The following is an 18,363-nucleotide window of genomic DNA, read 5'->3' on the forward strand; positions in this document are numbered from 1 at the left end:
AAAAAAAAAAATCACTGGCAAAGAGGAATGGGATTAACATTGTTGATTTAGTTAAGCCAAAGTTTTATTTAAAAAAAAAAAGGTGTAAACCTAAAGAAAATCAGCATTTGGGGCATTTGGTTGGGTGTCTGACTCTTTTTTTTTTTTTTTTGGGTGTCTGACTCTTGATCTCAGCTTGAGTCTTGATCTCAGGGTGATGAGTTCAAGCTTTACTCTGGGCTCCAGGCTGGGCATGGAGCTTACTTAAAAGAAAAAGGGGTGCCTGTGTGGCTCAGTTGATTAAGGTTCTGACTCTGGATTTTTAGCTCAGGTCTTGATCTCAGAGTCATGAGATCAAGCCTGGCACCAGGCTCCACTCAGGCTTCACTCAGGCTCCACTTCCAGCTCTGCTTCTGGCTTCCTGTGGGGCCCTGTGTGTGTAGGGGGGTCTGCATTGAGTTTTTTTTTTTTTGTTGTTTGTTTGTTTTTTTTTACATTTTTTAAAATTTATTTTATTTTTTTTTCATTTTTTTAAATTTAAATTCAATTTGTCAACATATAACACTCAGTGCTCATCCGATCAAGTGCCCACCTCACTGCCCATCCCCCAGTTCCCCATCTCCCTACCCACCTCCCCTGCATTGAGCTTTACACTGGGCCTGGAGTCTGTTTAAGATTCTGTCCCCTTCACCCTTATGCAGGTTCTCTCTCTCTCTCTCTCTCTCTCTCTTTCCCCCATCTTAAAAAAAAAAAAATCAGCATTTGTTAGAACAGAGGAAAGAAGCAAAAGGAGTGGGATGTTGTATAGTTGTCTAATAATTATTACATATACTAAACTTGCCTACTTAAATCTATTTTATATGCTAATTAAATGAAAGGCGAAATTTAGATGTAATTTGAAGTGAAATAGACTCTCAGTTATTATAATATTTGGTATTATCACCCATTTTATGGTTAAGAACACTAAAAGAGTGGCTTAACTCTATTTTTTTTTTTTAAGATTTTATTTACTTATTCATGAGAGAGAGAGAGAGAGAGAAGCAGAGACACAGGAAGAGGGAGAAGCAGGCTCCATGCAGGGAGCCTGACATGGGACTCAATCCCAGGTCTCCAGGATCACACCTTGGGCTGAAGGTGGTGCTAAACCGCTGAGCCACCTGGGCTGTCCAACTCTATTGTTTTGAAACAGAATAGAAGTCTAACTCTAAACTTCAGTATTTAGGTTTTTATTTGTTTGTTTATTATCCTTTGTTTTGATTCTAAGAAGATAACATTGTGGTGGGAAAAACCCATGCTTTTCATAAGTTTTATTATGTTCAAAGAGAAAAAGCAGAACATAATGTATTACGTTATTTCATCATGTCATATTGGATAGAACATGACAGAACATATATTTACAAAAATACACTCTTCTTTAGAGCCAGATGACTGCTATCGATTTGGAAACAGACCATCTGCTTATTGTTTAAATTCCTGGATAACTTACCAACCCACATCTATAAACAGAAGTAACATTCTTCATAACCTTAGAACCATTGCAAAGGTCCATTGTCTCCATATGTAATGCATATTTCCTGTGAACTGAATGGAAACAGATTATGACATGTATGATGTCTAAAAAGATCAAGTTGATTTCACTAACATGAAAGGCTAATGAGTTATACTTTCAGCATTTAAAATTATTATAATACAGTTTAGGACATATTTGTTCACACTTTGGTAAGTCATATATCCCCCCAAACTATCAGTAAATAAGCTCTTACTCATTAGCTATTTATTCTTGCATTTATTCAACATTTATTGTTTCTCAAGTACTTAGTGCTAGAGGTTTAGTGATGAGTGAAATACAACCTACAGACTAGTGAGAATTTTAGATGAATAGGTAATTACCATAAGAAGTATACAATAACAATTATTTTAAGTATAATACTAAAATAACTATTATTTATGTTAAGTATTATACATTGTTGAAAGAAAGAAAAAAATCAGAGGTTACTCAAGTTTCTGACTAGCAAATGGTGGGTGGAAACACAGGTACATGAACACTCACCTGCAAGTGAAGATGAGTTTGGTGATGTTCATTTGTTGATTGCTCAGTTTTTATATGTAGTTAGTTAGGTACACCATTATTGGTGGTATGTGTAGAATTTTGCACGGAATGCAGAATTTTTGTAATAATTTACTATTGGTTTTCTCAGCCTTCCTATGAATGTGACATGCAGACTCTTGGTCTTATTTGCCCTAGATTATTCATGTCTTGAGTTTACTTTGGCTATAGTGTTATCATCAGTTTTCTTCTGCTTTGGTCACCCTTTACCTCTGCCCTCAGTTTGTATATATTTAAGATGAAATCTATATCTAAAGCATATAAATGCACTATCAAAAAATAATTTCCATCAAGGTAGTATCCAGGTTTTTCCTAATGATTGATCAGAATTAAATTACCAATTAGTTGAGAACAGCTTTGGGGAGGGAAGCAGGTGTGCCTTCTTTTTTAAAAACAGCTTTTTTATTTAATGAACTTCACCTGTTTTAAGTACAAGGTTTGATGAGTTTTGACAGATGTTTATAGTCATGTGACTACAACCATGATTAAGATATAGAATGGTTCTCTCTTCCCTAAAAACTCCCTTTGCAGTGAGTTACCTCCTCCCCAGGTCCCAGGCCCCAAGCAATCACTAATCTGCTCTTTGTCACTATAATTTTGGCTTTTCTACAATTCATCCAAATGGACACATGTTTTCATTTCTCTTGGGTAGATACGGAGGCATAGAATTGCTGGGTCTTGGGGATCCCTGGGTGGCGCAGTGGTTTGGCGCTTGCCTTTGGCCCAGGGCGCGATCCTGGAGACCCGGGATCGAGTCCCACATCAGGCTCCCGCTGCATGGAGCCTGTTTCTCCCTCTGCCTATGTCTCTGCCTCTCTCTCTCTGTCTCTCTGTGACTACCATAAATAAATAAAAATTAAAAAAAAAAAAAAAAAAAAAGAATTGCTGGGTCTTATGGTAAGTGTGTGTTTAACTTTATAGGAAACTGCCCAGCCGTTTTTTAAAGTGACAATACCATTTTGTATTTCTACCAGTAATGTGAGAGTTCCAGTAGCTCCATATTCCCACTGTAACTTGGTATTGTCATTCTTTTTACTTTAAGCCATCTGGTGCATATGCTGTGATACCTCATTGTAGTTTTAGTTTGCATTTCCCTAAGGATTATGATGTTGAACATTTTTTTATTGGCTTTTTGCCCATTCACATATATATGTCTGTGTGTGTATGTGTGCATGTATTATGTATATGTGTGTATATCTTTTTTTCTTTTTTGATGATAATCTTTTGATCATTTAACATTTTTTGGTTGTGTCTTGTTTCTAAGTTGTAAGTTATATATTCTGAATGAAGTGCTTTGCTTTATTAAATATATATATGCAGATATTTTATGTGAGTCTGTGGTTTGCTTTTTCATTTTCTTTTTAAAGATTTTATTATTTGTGAGAGACACAGAGAGGCAGAGACATAGGCAGAGGGAGAAGCAACCCCGGGATCATGCCCTGAGTTGAAGGCAGACGCTCAACCACTGAGCCACCCAGGTGTCCCACTTTTTCATTTTCTCAGTCCAGTTTTCAAAGAGCAAAAGGCTTTTAATTTTGATGAAGCATGTTTTATCAGTGTATCATTATCTGATGCTGATTAACAAACCACTTAAAATTTAGTGGCTAAAAATGACAGCAGTATTTATTTTGCATGAATCTACAGTTTGGAAAGGGCTCGCCCAGAATAGAATAATTTCTGCTCTACTGGATGTGGCTGGTGCAGCTTAAAAGCTAAGGGCTGAAGTCATCTAAAGATTGACACACGAATGACATCTGGGCTTGGAGTACTTGAAGAGCTATATGTCAAAGTAGCTAGGACAGCTCTATTTCTATATAGTTTTTCTAGTATGATAGCTTCAAGGTAGTTGGACTTTTTTTATTTTTTAAAGATTTTATTTATCATGGGGGTGGTGGTGGTGGTGCAGAGACATAGGCAGAGGGAGAAGCCGGCTCCTCACAGGAGCCTGATATGGGGCTTGATCCCTGGACCCAGGACTTCTTCTATGCTGGCTCAGAGCTCCAAAGGCACATATACCAAGTGAGAACATTATCCCAGAGCCATTTTGCCTTTTATGATTTAGCCTGAAAATCAGCATCACTTCTACCTCATTAAGTTTTAGTTTACAAAGGTATTTATTTTCAAAGGTCCCAGGTCCCAGGGGAGGGAACAAATGAAATATGTAGGAGAATGGATGTCACATTTTTAGAAGCCTGACCCCTTCTTAAAGGATGTGTAGGATATATATTGGTGTGGCTATCTTTGGACAGTCCAATCTGCCATAATGAGTTTTTTCTTTAATGTTTTATTATTTTTCTCCTTATGCAACTTACTTTTGCTTAAATCAAGAGTTTTCAATTGATTTTTGGTGTTTTCTTTTAGAACTTTTATGGTTTAAGCACCAACATTTAAGTCTGTGTTCCATTCTGAATTAGTTTTTGTGTGTGGAGTGTGGTTTGGGTCAAGGCTCATCTATTTCTGTTTGGAAAGTCAATTGTTCTATCTCCATTGGTTGAAAAGACTACTTTTTCCTCTGGTCTTGTTTTTTGTTTGTCACCTTTTTCCTTCCTTGTTCTTTTCTTGGATACCTTGGATTATATTTTTTACTATTCCATTTAAATTTGTATATTGGCTTTTTGGCTATATCTCTATGCATTAGTTTTTAGTAGTTCCATTAGTGATTATAATGTACATGCTTAATCTCTCACCATCTACTTAGATCAGTGTTTTGCCATTTCTGGTAAAATGAAGAAGGTTTCAACCACATAGGTCTCTTTAATCTCCCCTTCTACTACTTCTTCTTTTTTTTTTTTTTTTTTTTTTTAAGATTTTATTTATTTATTTATGAGAGACACACAGAGAGAGAGAGAGAGAGACAGACAGACAGAGACAGAGACACAGGCAGAGGGAGAAGCAGGCCCATGCAGGGAGCTGGACATGGGACTCCATCCCAGGTCTCCAGGATCAGGTCCTGGACTGAAGGTGGCGCTAAACCACTGAGCCACCTGGGCTGCCCTTAATCGCCCCTTCCTGTGTGATAGTGCTCATATCTATTACATCTACATACATTGGAAATTCCATCAGACATAATTTTTACAAGTCTTACATATTTTAAAGATCTTAAAAGAAGAAATAGAAGTTTTTACATTTACTCATGTGAAATATAAGCTTTTACATTTACTCAAGTCTTACCATTTCTGTTGCTTCTCTTCATTCATACAGTTAAATGTTTCTCTGTACGATTATTTCTCTTCAACCTACAGAAATGTCTTTAGCATTTCCTTTAGAACACTTCTGTTGGCAACAGATTCTCTATGTGTCTTTAATATGAGACTGTATTTTGCTTTCATTCCTGAAGGATATTTTTGCTGGATATAGAATTCTGGGTTGATAGGGGTTTCTTTTTTGTTCCAAAACTTTAAAGATGTTCTCTTTCTCATTTTTATAGTTTCTGATGGCAAACCCATTATCATCTAATAGTTGTTCTACTATGTGTAATAAGTATGGATACTTTTCTGGGGAGCTATTTTCATGATTTAAAAAACAACATGTAGATCTCAGTATTTTGTTTATGATGTGTCTAGATAGGATTTTATTTGAATTTATCTTAACTTGGGGATCGTTGACTTTCTTGAATCTGTAAATGTACACCTTTTACCAAATTTGGGAAGTTTACAGACATTATGTCTTCAAATATTTTCTCAATATTAATCTGTCCTCTTTCTGGATCTCTGGAAGAACAAGTACCGTATCTTTTGCTATTCTCCCACAAGTGTCTAGGACTCTGTTAATTTTTCTTTTCCTATCTTTTTTTCTCTTTGTTATGTAGAATGGATAAGTTTTATAAATTCATCCTTAAGTTTACCTTTTTTTTTTTCTTTCATCTCCACCTTGTTGGAGAGCCTCCATTCACTGAATTTTTACTTTTATGAATCATATTTTAAGTTTCAAACTTTCCATTTTAAAAATAATTTCTACTTTTCTGCTGAGAACTTCTTTCCATTTATCTCATGAAACGTAGTAGGTGCTTTCTAGGCTTTGTCTTGTAATTTCAACCTCTGTCTTTCCTTTGAGTAGTGGTCATGATTTTTTTGTTCTTTGCAGGTCGAGTAATTTTGGATTGATTCTGGCTGTTTTGAATATCATGTTGTAAAACTGTGGGTCCTACTAAAATCTTCTGGAGAATATTGATTTGTTGTTGTTGTTAGGAGTAAGCAGTCAACTTGTCAGGTTCATGCTACAAATTCTGTCTCCTCTTCAGTGGACAGAAGGTCTAATGTCCACTGCTCCGTGGGCAGTAGTTCTAAGTAGTTATGTATTCAGTATCTTTCCTGTGATGCTTTGGGTCCGTCCTATCTGTGTGCTGCTCATGGGGCATGCTAGGACCTGTGTGTTATTTTAACTGTAGTTCTGCTCATGAAGCCTTTGTTTTGCTGCTTGAGTCTGTTCAGGATTTCTGCTGATTTGGGGTGAGCCCAGACTTGTATCAACTCCAACATGGATTTAGTTAGAGGATCTTCCTTTTCTAACTCTTCCTTTCTGGGATTACTCTAGTCTCACTGGGCCTTTTCCTGGTCTTTCGTCCAGAAGGACAGGGTTTTTCTCAAGAGTTATAGCTGCTTACACCACTGTCGCAGCTGCACACACCCAATAGGGCCTGCTTTTGGGACAAAGTGGCTAGAGGAGAGAATGAAAAATATAATGGATATTTTTCCTTTCTTCTTGACACTATAGGAGGAGAAGACCCCTTTCCATATGCCTTTGGCTAGAAAAACTGAATTTCTTTTCCAGTGTTAGCTACCTGTACTCCTGCTGCTTCATTTTATAACTGGGGGCTTGTTTTGGGGCCAGAGTCAAGAGAAAACAAAGACACCCCCCCCCAACAGCCAGGGATTAATTCCCTATACATTCAGTGGCTCACTTGGGTCCCCTTTTCCCCATTTTCTGGGAAAAGATAGTATGTTTTCTCACAGAGGTTTTGCTGCCTGTGCAGTACATGGAGCAGTGCACAGGCCCTGGAGTTAGGAACTGTGATCAGTGAGCTGGGAAAGGCTTAGGATGTAGGCGGGAAGGAGTGAGAATGGTTTGGGGACATCACAAAGATCTTGATTGCTATGCTAATATAATAGTTTGTGTATTTTGAAGACATTAGGGTTGTATCATGCATTGCTTTTTTTGTGAGAAGCAAGATAGCTAATGCTCAGTTTTCCTATTTTTTGTTTTGTATTTTTATCATAAGAAGGAAAACACCTGGTGCTTGTAAACCTCAGTGTTTAAATCTTTTTTTCTGCTATGGCTAGGATACACATCTGGGGAATAAATTTTGTGTATGATTTCTGAAGGCTTTTGCTAAATTAATCTTGAAATAATATAAGTTTTCTGTTTTCTGGTTATCCTGTCAAGAATTTTAGCATAAATAAATGACCATCTGGAGTAATGTGCTAATTGTGGTTGACTGTTTTATATAGCGCATTTTTAATTGCCCTCTGATATGGTTTTTAATTGTGTTTTAAATTGCAATTGATGACTGATTTTTAAGGTACAATTGGAATTCTGCATTTCCTTTGAGATATTAATAACAAAATGATCATTTATTGAGCACATAAAAGTTTTCCTTCAGTTATGTACCATTGTTATCCTTATTTTGCTAATGATGAAGTTGAGCTCAAAGAAGTGAAGTTGCTTATCCAAGATCACAAGTCTTACAAATGGCAAAGCTAGAATTTGAACTCAACAATCTTTTTCTAAAGCCTGCTTTTCTTAATCTTTATGCTTATTGTTATACATTCAACAACCTGGGAATAAATAAATAAAAGATTGAATTCATGCCCTCCAGGACCTCTCTGTTTAGTTGGTGAACCAGCACAACAGAGAGACATTCATAGAATAATAAGTGCCATGACTCTTTGACATAGATTTTTGTTCTTTAGATTCACAGCTGTGATTAAGACTCATTCATATTTGGTCTTTCATTAGTTCAATTCTTAATAAATCGATGCACTGAAGTCTTACTATAGTATGATGCTTTAAAGTTATTATACTGCTTTTCAAGTGTATTAAATGTATATTTCTTCTTAATTTTACTTCATTTGTATTGGTTTATTGAATGAAAAATTATTAGACTGTAAGAGCCTCAGTCTCTATTGAATTTTGGTTATCTTCACTTTAGGTGCTACTCAGTATAGTACTGCTTGTGTTATAGCATTTTACATTGTTCCAAAATTCTGTTTAAAATCTGTTTTATTTTTTAGTATAACAAAAATTGTTACTTTTTTCTTTTCCTTTCTATTATTATCAAACAGTATGTGTGTATATATACATATACATAGATAGAGATGCAGAGATAATAGAATGTTAAAAAGTAAGCAAAAAGGAAAAAAAGCCAGAGACTACTTCTGTTACCAACTCATTATAAATCCTGGAACTTTTTTGATATCCACACATATTCAGACAAACACAAGAATCCAACCCAGAACTTTGCATTTATTGCATCTAGATTTCATGTCTCCTAAGTGTTTTTTATCTAACACTCTTTTAAAATAGGTTTCCTTGGTGACCTATTTTTAAAAAGGACCTATAGATGATTTTTACCCTGCTACTGACAGAAAATGTTTAATGAATATTTTTGTAGTAGTCATTTTAGTCATTATCAAAACTCAAGGAGAGGGAAATTTCAATGAAGAATTTGCTGGTGGTCAATTTATACATGCTAAGAGTTAGCCCTGTGTCTCATTGGTTTTTGGCACTTGTTAGACATTGTTTGAGTACAAGTAAATTAAAAGAAATCTCTTTAGTAGAGGTCAAAAGAATGTTGTACACTCCAGTGCTTCCCTATAGAATCAAAAGAAGCTGAGCTGAATTGACAGAGTGCCGTGAGAATGAGACATCCTTGAAAATGTTGGTAGGAAGAGCTGATGAAATAAATCAATTTAGTTGGAAACAAAAGATTGAATTTGGTATTTTTCTTCTACTGGAGAAAGTGCAGGAAAAAGATTTAGATCTTCAGACTACTTTGGGTTTTTGAGACACAAAAAACAAATAGTTTGATCTTGTTTTAGAGAAGTTGTTGTACACTTTATCCCAAGCTGCCTCTGCCTGTCACCTTTTGCTCCTCACATACATATATAGTAACTAGCCTGACCTATCACATCCCTAGATTAAATGAGGAGATGTAATTTAATGTATGTATCACTAAGAATAGAAAAAATACAAGTACGTCATTGGTGAGAAATTTTTTCCTTCAACAAGTTTCTGTAAATAGATCTTTCAACATCTAGTTTTATATGCTTTAGTAAAATCATTTGTCATAGCAAAGTCATCCATTTATAATGTTTTTTTTATGTGTGTGTACGTATGTGAATAACCCCTTTCCTTTTCCATCAATGGCTGAGTTTAACTCTCTCAGTGAATTATGTATTGGAATTATATTCATATCATGCTGCAGTCACAAAATTTAGCAGCAAAGATTTTTTATTTTCTAACTTGGCATGTAGATAGCACCCCCTTTTTCTGGTGTGTGTGTGTAGGGGTGTTCCATAGATTGGTTTCCTCACTTAGAAAATGTTAGAAAAATTTTGCTTTTGTGTATAAATTACATGCTGTATTTTACCAGTAAGGTTGAATTAAAAGTTGTTGTTTTTCTTTTTTAAGATTTTATTTATTTACTCATAGAGACACACAGAGAGAATGAAAGGCCGAGACACAGGCAGAGGGAGAAGCAGGCTCCACCCAGAGAGCCTGACACAGGACTTGATCCAGGGTCTCCAGGATCACACCCTGGGCTGCAGTCGCAGCGCTAAACTGCTGCGCCACCGGGGCTGCCCAAAAGTTTTTATTTTTTAATTCATATCCTGTCTAGGGTCGTTCACTTTTATTTGATAATTTCTAAACTGTCATCTTCTTAGCTTTCTAATTCTGTAACTGTGTAGATTTGTAACAACAGTGATTTGTGATTTTCAGCTTTAGCAGCCATTCCCTCCTGTTTTGCTTTTACAATATATACTCTCACCCCCATCATTGTTACAAGTCAGTATCTTTGTCTTTCTTTGGGCCCTTCCTGTAGATTAGAGACAGAGAGGGGTAGGGGGAGGGTGAAGAGCAGAGGATGGAGAGGGAAAGCATTTCCTTGTGTTTGTGCCTTCTCCCTTTTAGCACAGCTGACAGATTGCTGTGTGCTCTTGATCCTGTCTTCCACAGGATCCATTTTCTTCCCCATGTCTGAACTTCTTCCACCTGACTGACTACTACTTAGCCACTAGAAACTTGTTCAAGTTTCTTTCATCCTAAAAGTATACTGTCTTCCATTTTCTCAACTCTGTTCTCTCTACCAACAACTCGTTCTTGTTTCTTACATTTATTGTCAAACTTTTTTTTTTTTTTTTTTAACATTTTATTTATTTATTCCTGAGAGACACACACACACAGAGGCAGAGACACAGGCAGAGGGAGAAGCAGGCTCCATGCAGGGAGCCCGATGTGGGACTCTATCCTGGGACTCCAGGATCAAGCCCTGAGCCAAAGGCAGACACTTAACCGCTGAGCAACCCAGACGTCCCTATTGTCAAACTTTTTGAATGAGTTTGCTTACACTGTTTAATTTCATATCCTTTTATTCAGTCCTTGACTGTATTCTTAAAAGCACCACTCTACTGACATTGTAAAGTATTTGACCTTTTTGCAAAAGTGGACACTTGCTTTACTTTAAGTCAACCTTTACAAGTTAAAGTTTTAAAGATTTTATTTTTTTATTCACGAGAGATACAGAGAGAGAGGCAGAAACAAAGTAAGAGGGAGAAGCAGGCTCCCTACTGGGAGCACGATACAGGACTCCATCCCAGGACTCTGGGATCATGCTCTGAGCTAAAGGCAGACACTCAACCACTGTGCCACCTAGGTGCCTCTAAAACAAAGTTTTGATGAAGGATTTATATGTGGTGTAAACATTTAAATAGTGTGCTGCTGGACGAAGCTGATGGATGAAGAGTAGTGCTCTTCTCTTCTGATGCCTGATTGCCACAACCCAGAGGCAACAGCTTGCAACCTTTTATGTATTTCTTCTGTCATTTACTCTCACGTATCTAAATTAACACATTTACACTGCTGTTTATATCACACCGATCACACTAAGTTCATACATGGACATCCGTTTTATTCTAGTCTCCTCCAGGTTTCCATTCCTTCCTCCATTTGGATTTCTTTAGATGTGCATTCAGTTTTTACATCTAGAATTGTCTTTTTTGGTTGTTCTTTTTTGGGAGTTACTCATTCTTAACATTTATATTTTGTAGAGCATCCATTGAATTCTAGTTTCTATTAGTGAGGGTTGGAAATTTGTCCCTCTTGTGCCAGGTTAAAAATGAGAAGCACATATCAAACAGATGAACTTGCATCCTCTCTTTTCCCAGCTGTACTCTCCTGAAACCTTTTTTCTTTTGGCCTCACTGGCTATCTTGCTCGTCTTTGTCCATACCAAGTATGATCTTTCCTATTGGCCTTTGTGTTTCTATTCCCTTCTGACTGGAATACCTTCTCCTGGACTGAATGCTTTTGTCATCTGCAAATTCATGTCAGAACTCTACGCCTCAGGGTGATGATATCAGGAGATGGGGCTTTGGGGAGGTAATTCAGATTAGATGAGGAACCTTTACCTTCACCAGTGGGATTAGTACCCTTACTGAGACTGGGGATAGGAAAGAGCTTGCTTCTCTTTGCTCCCAGCCTTCCAGGAACTAGGAACTAGGAAGCAGGTCCTCACCACGCATTGAGTTATCAAGCTTTTAGCTTTTTTTTCTTCTAAGAGTTTTATAGTTTTAGCTCTTATATTTAGGCCTTTGATGTCTTTTGAGTTAATTTTTCTATGTGGTAAAAGGTAAGGGTCCAACTTTATTCTTTTGCATGTGGACATTTTCTTTCAGATTGTTGTTTCCCCCATTGGGTGGTTTTGGTACCCTTATTGACCCTTATTGAAGATCATTACGCCATGTATGCAAAGATTTATTTTGGGGCTTTCTATTTCATTGACCTATATGTTTGTCTGTGACACTACTACACTGTTTGATTATCATAGCTTTGAAATAAGTTTTGGAATCAGGAATTGTGAGTTTTCTAACTTTTTTCCTCTTTTTCAAGATTGTTTTGGCTATATGTAGTCTTTTGGGTTCTGTATGAATTTTAGGATGAATTTTTGTATTTATGTAAAAAAGTCATTGGGATTCTGGTAGGATTCACATTGACCCCATGGGTAGTTTTTGGTGGTATTGACTTCTTAACTGTTGTCTTTCAGTCATAAAGACAGGATGTTTTCCCATTTATTTATGTTCTTCAGTCTCTTTTAGCAGTGTGTGCAGTTTTCAGTGAATAAGTCTTTTGTTTTGTTGGTTAAGCTTATTTGCAATTGTTAATTTCCTTTTAGAACTGTTCATTGTTAGTGTATAGAAACCACTTAACTCTTTTGGGGTGTTTTACATATGGAATCATTGAATTACTTCATCTGTCAGTATTTCAGTAGCAGCCAAGTGAATTTGGATTGAACTTAAATGGAAACTAAAAATCAGAATGAATGATAATTTCTGAATTGAATCCAAGTACGAGCTTTTCACTTAATCTTTGTTAAACTAAGGTTTAAACTTATCTAAGTGTACTAATTTGAAATTCTATAAACCTGGATGATTGCCAGCAGATCAAAATAAGCTTTGAAACAATTCCGTTTAAGCTCTTGATAGCATTAAAAGGTTCTGAAAGGATATTTCTGAAGTATAATGTAGATCATGTAGCTCTTATTGTGCTTTATTGATGCTTCTCTAGAAGTTGCTGGAAATGTAATAGTAATGAATGTTTTTTTACAGTTTGGAAGTGGGATATACAGTTGAGTACAGATTATAAATGATATTTTTTGCTTTTTTTAATTCACAGGCTACAGAAACACTGTTTAGAATGGGAGTAGCAAGAGGAACCATCACAACATTAAGAAATGGAGAAGTAAGATGATAATTTTAACATAAATATTATTTTATTTCATAGTATCCAGTTTTTAAAACATAAACATGGTGAATTCTGTGATACTGTATACTACAAATTGAGAAATACATGATGTACGTAATATTGAGTGAATCTGACCTACAAATCTATTTTAGTTTAGTCATATTGGAACCAGATTTTGAGTTGAAAGCAAAGTGCTAAATCTTTTAATATTTGGTTACCAATTGCTTTTACTCTTAAAAGAGGATGACATTTTACTTAATAATAATATCTGCAAATATATATATATATTAATGGAAATAATCCTGTACTTTTCCCTTTCTTCTTATCCTGTGTCCTACAGATCTGATAATTCTTTCTTAAAATAAAATAATTTGTAATTTTGACATTTATCACAGGGAGAGAGAGAACAAGAGAGAGATAAGAGAAATAAGGTGGGGGGAGAGAATTGGAATTTAGTGTGTCTGTTTTATAGGTGAGGCTCAATTAAAATACAAATTCTAAGGTGTGACTTTTCTAAATGTTCCTACCAATGCTTTAAAAAAAGCAACTACTGAAATAAATTTTCATTCCAAAATTATTACCAACCTAATTACCATTCCATTTGCCTTTTCTTTATTCACCTTCTCACTAAGACATACTTAGGTTGAGGTTGAATATAATGTCACATTGCCATGTTCTTTTTTCTGTTCTACTAGCAAATACTTAAATATAGTGTTCCTTATTCTAGGATTAAATTTTGTGTTATTTAATGTAATATGTATAATTCATTAACCTAAATATTTAATAGTAAATGTGACTGAATATCTGAGGAGTTAACTGAAATTGTGTTATTGTATGATTATAAATTTTATCAATTCATATATATGTCTATTAGGGGAAAATGTACAATCATTTGGAAGTCATATACTCTTAAATGTTGAATTTTATATTGCCAAGGCACTTTGGTATTAACTTGTAATACATATTTTGTCTATGGAAAAAACTTATCCTTTTGTATTCTCAACAAACTGCAGTATGTGGTGCATTTTGAGAAAAAAAAAAAAAAACATTCCCATTAAGTCAGACACATTTGTCTGCCTAGAAAATGTCGAAATGAATTTCAGATTTTTGTAATTGTTATGTATTTTCTTTTGGGGGCAGCAATAAAGTTTTGAACTTTGTATCTTGTAAGAAGGCTGAGAAAATGTATGCAAGACAGTTTTAAAAGTAACCTTTCGAGTATATCAACACATATTGGATATGTACATATTTTATATAATGGAGATGAAGCAGTGAAAGCAGCTGGCTTTGATCCATTTCTAGCCTCAGTTACTGGGGACTCCCACAGGTTACTAATCTCACTAAGAGGTATTATATGCATTCTCTGACTTTTAGTTTCCTCTCGTCTCGTTTTGTTCCATTTCTTTCTTTCTTTTTTTTAAAAAATTTTTAAAAAAATTTTTATTTACTTATCATAGTCACAGAGAGAGAGAGAGAGTCAGAGACACAGGCAGAGGGAGAAGCAGGCTCCATGCACCGGGAGCCCAATGTGGGATTCGATCCAGAGTCTCCAGGATGGCGCCCTGGGCCAAAGGCAGGTGCCAAACCGCTGCGCCACCCAGGGACCCCTCTTTCTTTCTTCTTTAAATTATTTTTATTTATTTATTCATGAGAGACACAGAGAGAGAGGCAGAGACACAGGTAGAGGGAGAAGCAGGCTCCCTGTAGAGAGCCCGATGTGGGACTTGAACCCAGGACTCCAGGCTTATGCCCTGAGCCACAGGCAGACTCAATCACTGAGCCACCCAGGCAGCCTCGTTTTTTTAAAAAAATTATTTCAAAAAATTAATCAGTCAGTTAATTAATTAATTAACTTGTTTGAGGGAGAGAGACAGAGTGCACAAGCGGCGGGGGTAGGGGGAGGGGCACAGGGAGAGGGAAAAAAACAGACTACTCACTGAGCAGGGAACCCAGTGTGGGGCTTGAGCCAAAGGTAGACCTTAACTGACTGAGCCACCCAGGTGTCCCATGACTTTCAGTTTCTATAATGAGGTTAAAATGGTTAAGATGCACATTTTTTTTCTGTTACGTTTTAAGATCTCTGAAAATCAGTGATACCTTGTGGGTACCATTTACTATTTTTCATGTTTTAATATCTCTTAAATTGTGAGATTGCTTTAAGTCTTTGATATGTTAGATTTGATAATATATGATAATATTTTGTAGTTTAAAAAATGTAGTGACTGTAGTAAATATTCAGTAAATGGCAGTTAGGAGAGACCACAGAGTAGTTTTAATTTAATTGTTTGACTTGGAAAATAGAGAATTAAGACAAAACAAAACAAAGATATTATTAAAGATGTGTTTATACAAGTGACATAAATTTTGGGGGATGCTGAGGTAAGTGCTATGGAAATAGATGATATAACATGGTTCTTGGCTTTAGAAGTGCTTACTCTCTGGTTTAGGAAACAATTGCATGAATACCTGGGAAAAAATCTGTCAGGGAGTAGAAAATGCTTAGTTTATGTTGAGTCTGGAAGTAACTAGAGTCCACATTCCACTTGGAATGTGCTAAATTTTAGTATCAAGGCAATAATAGAGAATTCATTTGGGAGTAGGAGAAAAGCTAAAAGGTTAACATTTTAATGGATTATTTAAACAGAAGCTGAAATCACCATATTTATCATATTGGAAAATTTATGAAATGCTCAGGGAGGAGAGGGTAAGCAGTTTCCTTGTCCTAGGGCATTTCAGAAATTGTTCTAGCCCATTACTGTAAAAATTTCTGTTAAGCAGTGATTAAAGAAGTAACCTGTGACAGTGCTATCAAGTAGGAAGATAAAGACTGGTATATCCAGATTACAAAAAGATCAGACTTTGAGTAAGTTGTTGTCTGGTTGTACAATGGTGCTGAATTCTGCTTGTCTACCTTTCCCTGTATTCTGACTCTAAGGCTACATTTTGTCTAGTTATTGGGCATTTTTACTTGGATGTTTTAAGAAATGTTGAGACCAGAAAACGTGGTTCTTCTGTCAGAAAGTAAGGAGATAGTTTTTTTGGGGAGTGCCTGGGTGGCTCAGTTGTTTGGGCATCTGCTTTTGCCTTGGGTGACAATCCTAAAGTCCTGAGATCAAGCTCCACTTCAGGCTGTCTGCTCAGCAGGGAGTCTGCTTCTCTGTCTCACTCTGTGCTTGCTCTCTCTCTCTTTTTCTCTGTTAAGTAAACTTTAAAGTTTACTTACTTAACCTTAACCTTAAAAGGTTTTGTTTCCTTTTTTGGCCTATATAGCATTTAAGAAGATAGTTTTTGAAGGAATTCAAAATTGACTACAAGTTACAGTGAATCATTGGAAGATTTAAGCAAAAGAGTGACACATTTATCTTTGTAAAATCTTAAGGGAGCAATTATTATAGACAGGTTTTTTGGGTAGAATTCATAAAAATTTGTTTCTTTTTTGGGAGGGCTAACTTGTAAAATTATCACTATCAGTAAATAGTTATTGAATGTGCTTGGCTCAAAAAGCATACTTAGTGTTTACATATAGGGTGAAACAAATATTTTGTTGAAAGATAGAGTTACTCTCTTAAATTTATATATTTTAAAAAATATCTACTTTCTTTTACACAATTTAAGACCTGAGTAAGCCAGAAACTGGTATTTTTTCATTAGATTACTCTTAATTCAAAGTTTGAGAGAGAACAAAGTTTAGAAATTGTTTACCTTAGGAAGGGAGAATTTCAAATTCTAGGTCTTAATTTAATCCTTTACCTTCTATTTATTAGCTAACACTATATATGTACAGTTCTTACAATGATGACAAAGAATCACTGGGAGTGTTTAATAAAGAAGCTAAATGACGTCCTATAGCCAGTGAGTTTGTTCATCTGTTACAGTTCAATTAATTAAAAACTTCTAAAAATGGGTAGCCCCGGTGGCTTAGCAGTTTAGCACAGCCTTCGGCCCAGTGCGTGATCCTGGAGACCCAGGATCAAGTCCCACGTCGGGCTCCCTGCATGGAGCCTGCTGTTCCCTCTGCCTCTCTCTCTCTCTCTCTCTCTATCTATCTCTCTCTCTGTCTCTAATAAATAAATAAAATCTTAAAAAAAAAAAACTTTTTAAAAGATTTATTTATTTTAGAGAGAAAAGAGGGAGCTTGCACTCTGTGCAGGAGCGAGGGGAAGGGCAAAAGGAAAGGGCGGGAGGAGGGAAAGAATATCCCCACTGAGCACAGAGCCTGATGCAGAGTTCAGTCCCACAACCCGGAGATCATGACTTGAGCTGAAGAGTCTGACACTCACCTGACTGAGCCACCCAGGCACATCAATTTTTAAAAATTTTTATGAATTTCTAAAATGTCAAGCCTATCTATTTTTGGTTTTCAAAAAGTTTAATTTTTTATATCTGTGTCTTTAGCAGTACATTTGGAATTTTGGAGAGAGGAATGGAAAGAGAAATATCCTTTCCTATTCATTCAATGAGTATGGAGCACCCTCTGTATTTCCAGTATTGTTTTAGGTATCTGTGATTCATCGGTGAGCAAAGCAAACCAATACCCCTGCCTTTGGGGAGCTTATATTCTAGCCTATTAATAACCTATGGAAGAAAATAAAAACATACAAAGCAACTAGAGAGTAATTACATACCTTCAAAATAAGTTATAAGGAAGTATATGGCTTAAGAGTAAGTAACATAAATAATAGAGGAAGAAACAAGTAATTAGAGTAAGGTTAAGTTAGTTCAGAAGATTTCTTAGGAAGAACATCTTCAACTGGGCCTTGAAGAAATTTATGAGCATAGCTGAATAAGAGGAGGTCAGAAGGCATTGCTAGTTAGGAGAAAGTGTAAATATGGGCATAGTTGAGAGTTAAGGAAGGATATCTTGATGTAGAATTAAAAAGAGGGAGATAGGGTGTGCTGTTGAAGGGAAGTAGCATCAAAACAACTTTCCATTTTAGATCATTTTATCACCGTTCTTTCCAAAGAAGATATTTAAGTTTTAAGAAAGTATAGTTGACCCTTGAACAACACATGTTTGAACTGCATGGATCCTCTTATGTGTGGATTTTTTTTTTTAATAAGTGCATAAATGTATTTTGTCTCCTTTATGATTTTCTTAACATTTTTTTTGCCTGGCTTACTTTATTGTAGCAATATATATAATACATATATAATACATATGTATTCCTACAACATATAAAACTTACAGCATACAAAATACATGTTAATCGGCTGTTTATTTTATAAGGCTTGCAGTCAACTGTAGACTTAGTAGTTAAATTTTGGGGAAGTCTAAAGTTATATGCAGATTTTTGACTGTGCAGGGGATTAGTATCCCT

The 18,363-nt window shown here is 35.8% G+C and overlaps 1 protein-coding gene across 1 annotated transcript in view; it reads left to right on the top strand.

The window, feature by feature from the left end:
• Positions 1-18,363, top strand: part of TMEM135 (transmembrane protein 135) — a 224,548-nt gene that overhangs the window by 66,482 nt on the left and 139,703 nt on the right. Inside the window, exon 5 of the mRNA XM_026015215.2 lies at positions 12,977-13,042. Coding sequence (XP_025871000.1) covers positions 12,977-13,042 — 66 coding nt within the window. The remainder of the gene's footprint in view (positions 1-12,976; positions 13,043-18,363) is intronic.

The sequence above is a fragment of the Vulpes vulpes genome, chromosome 11 (assembly GCF_048418805.1).
Source record: "Vulpes vulpes isolate BD-2025 chromosome 11, VulVul3, whole genome shotgun sequence".
Taxonomy (NCBI): Eukaryota; Metazoa; Chordata; class Mammalia; order Carnivora; family Canidae; genus Vulpes; species Vulpes vulpes.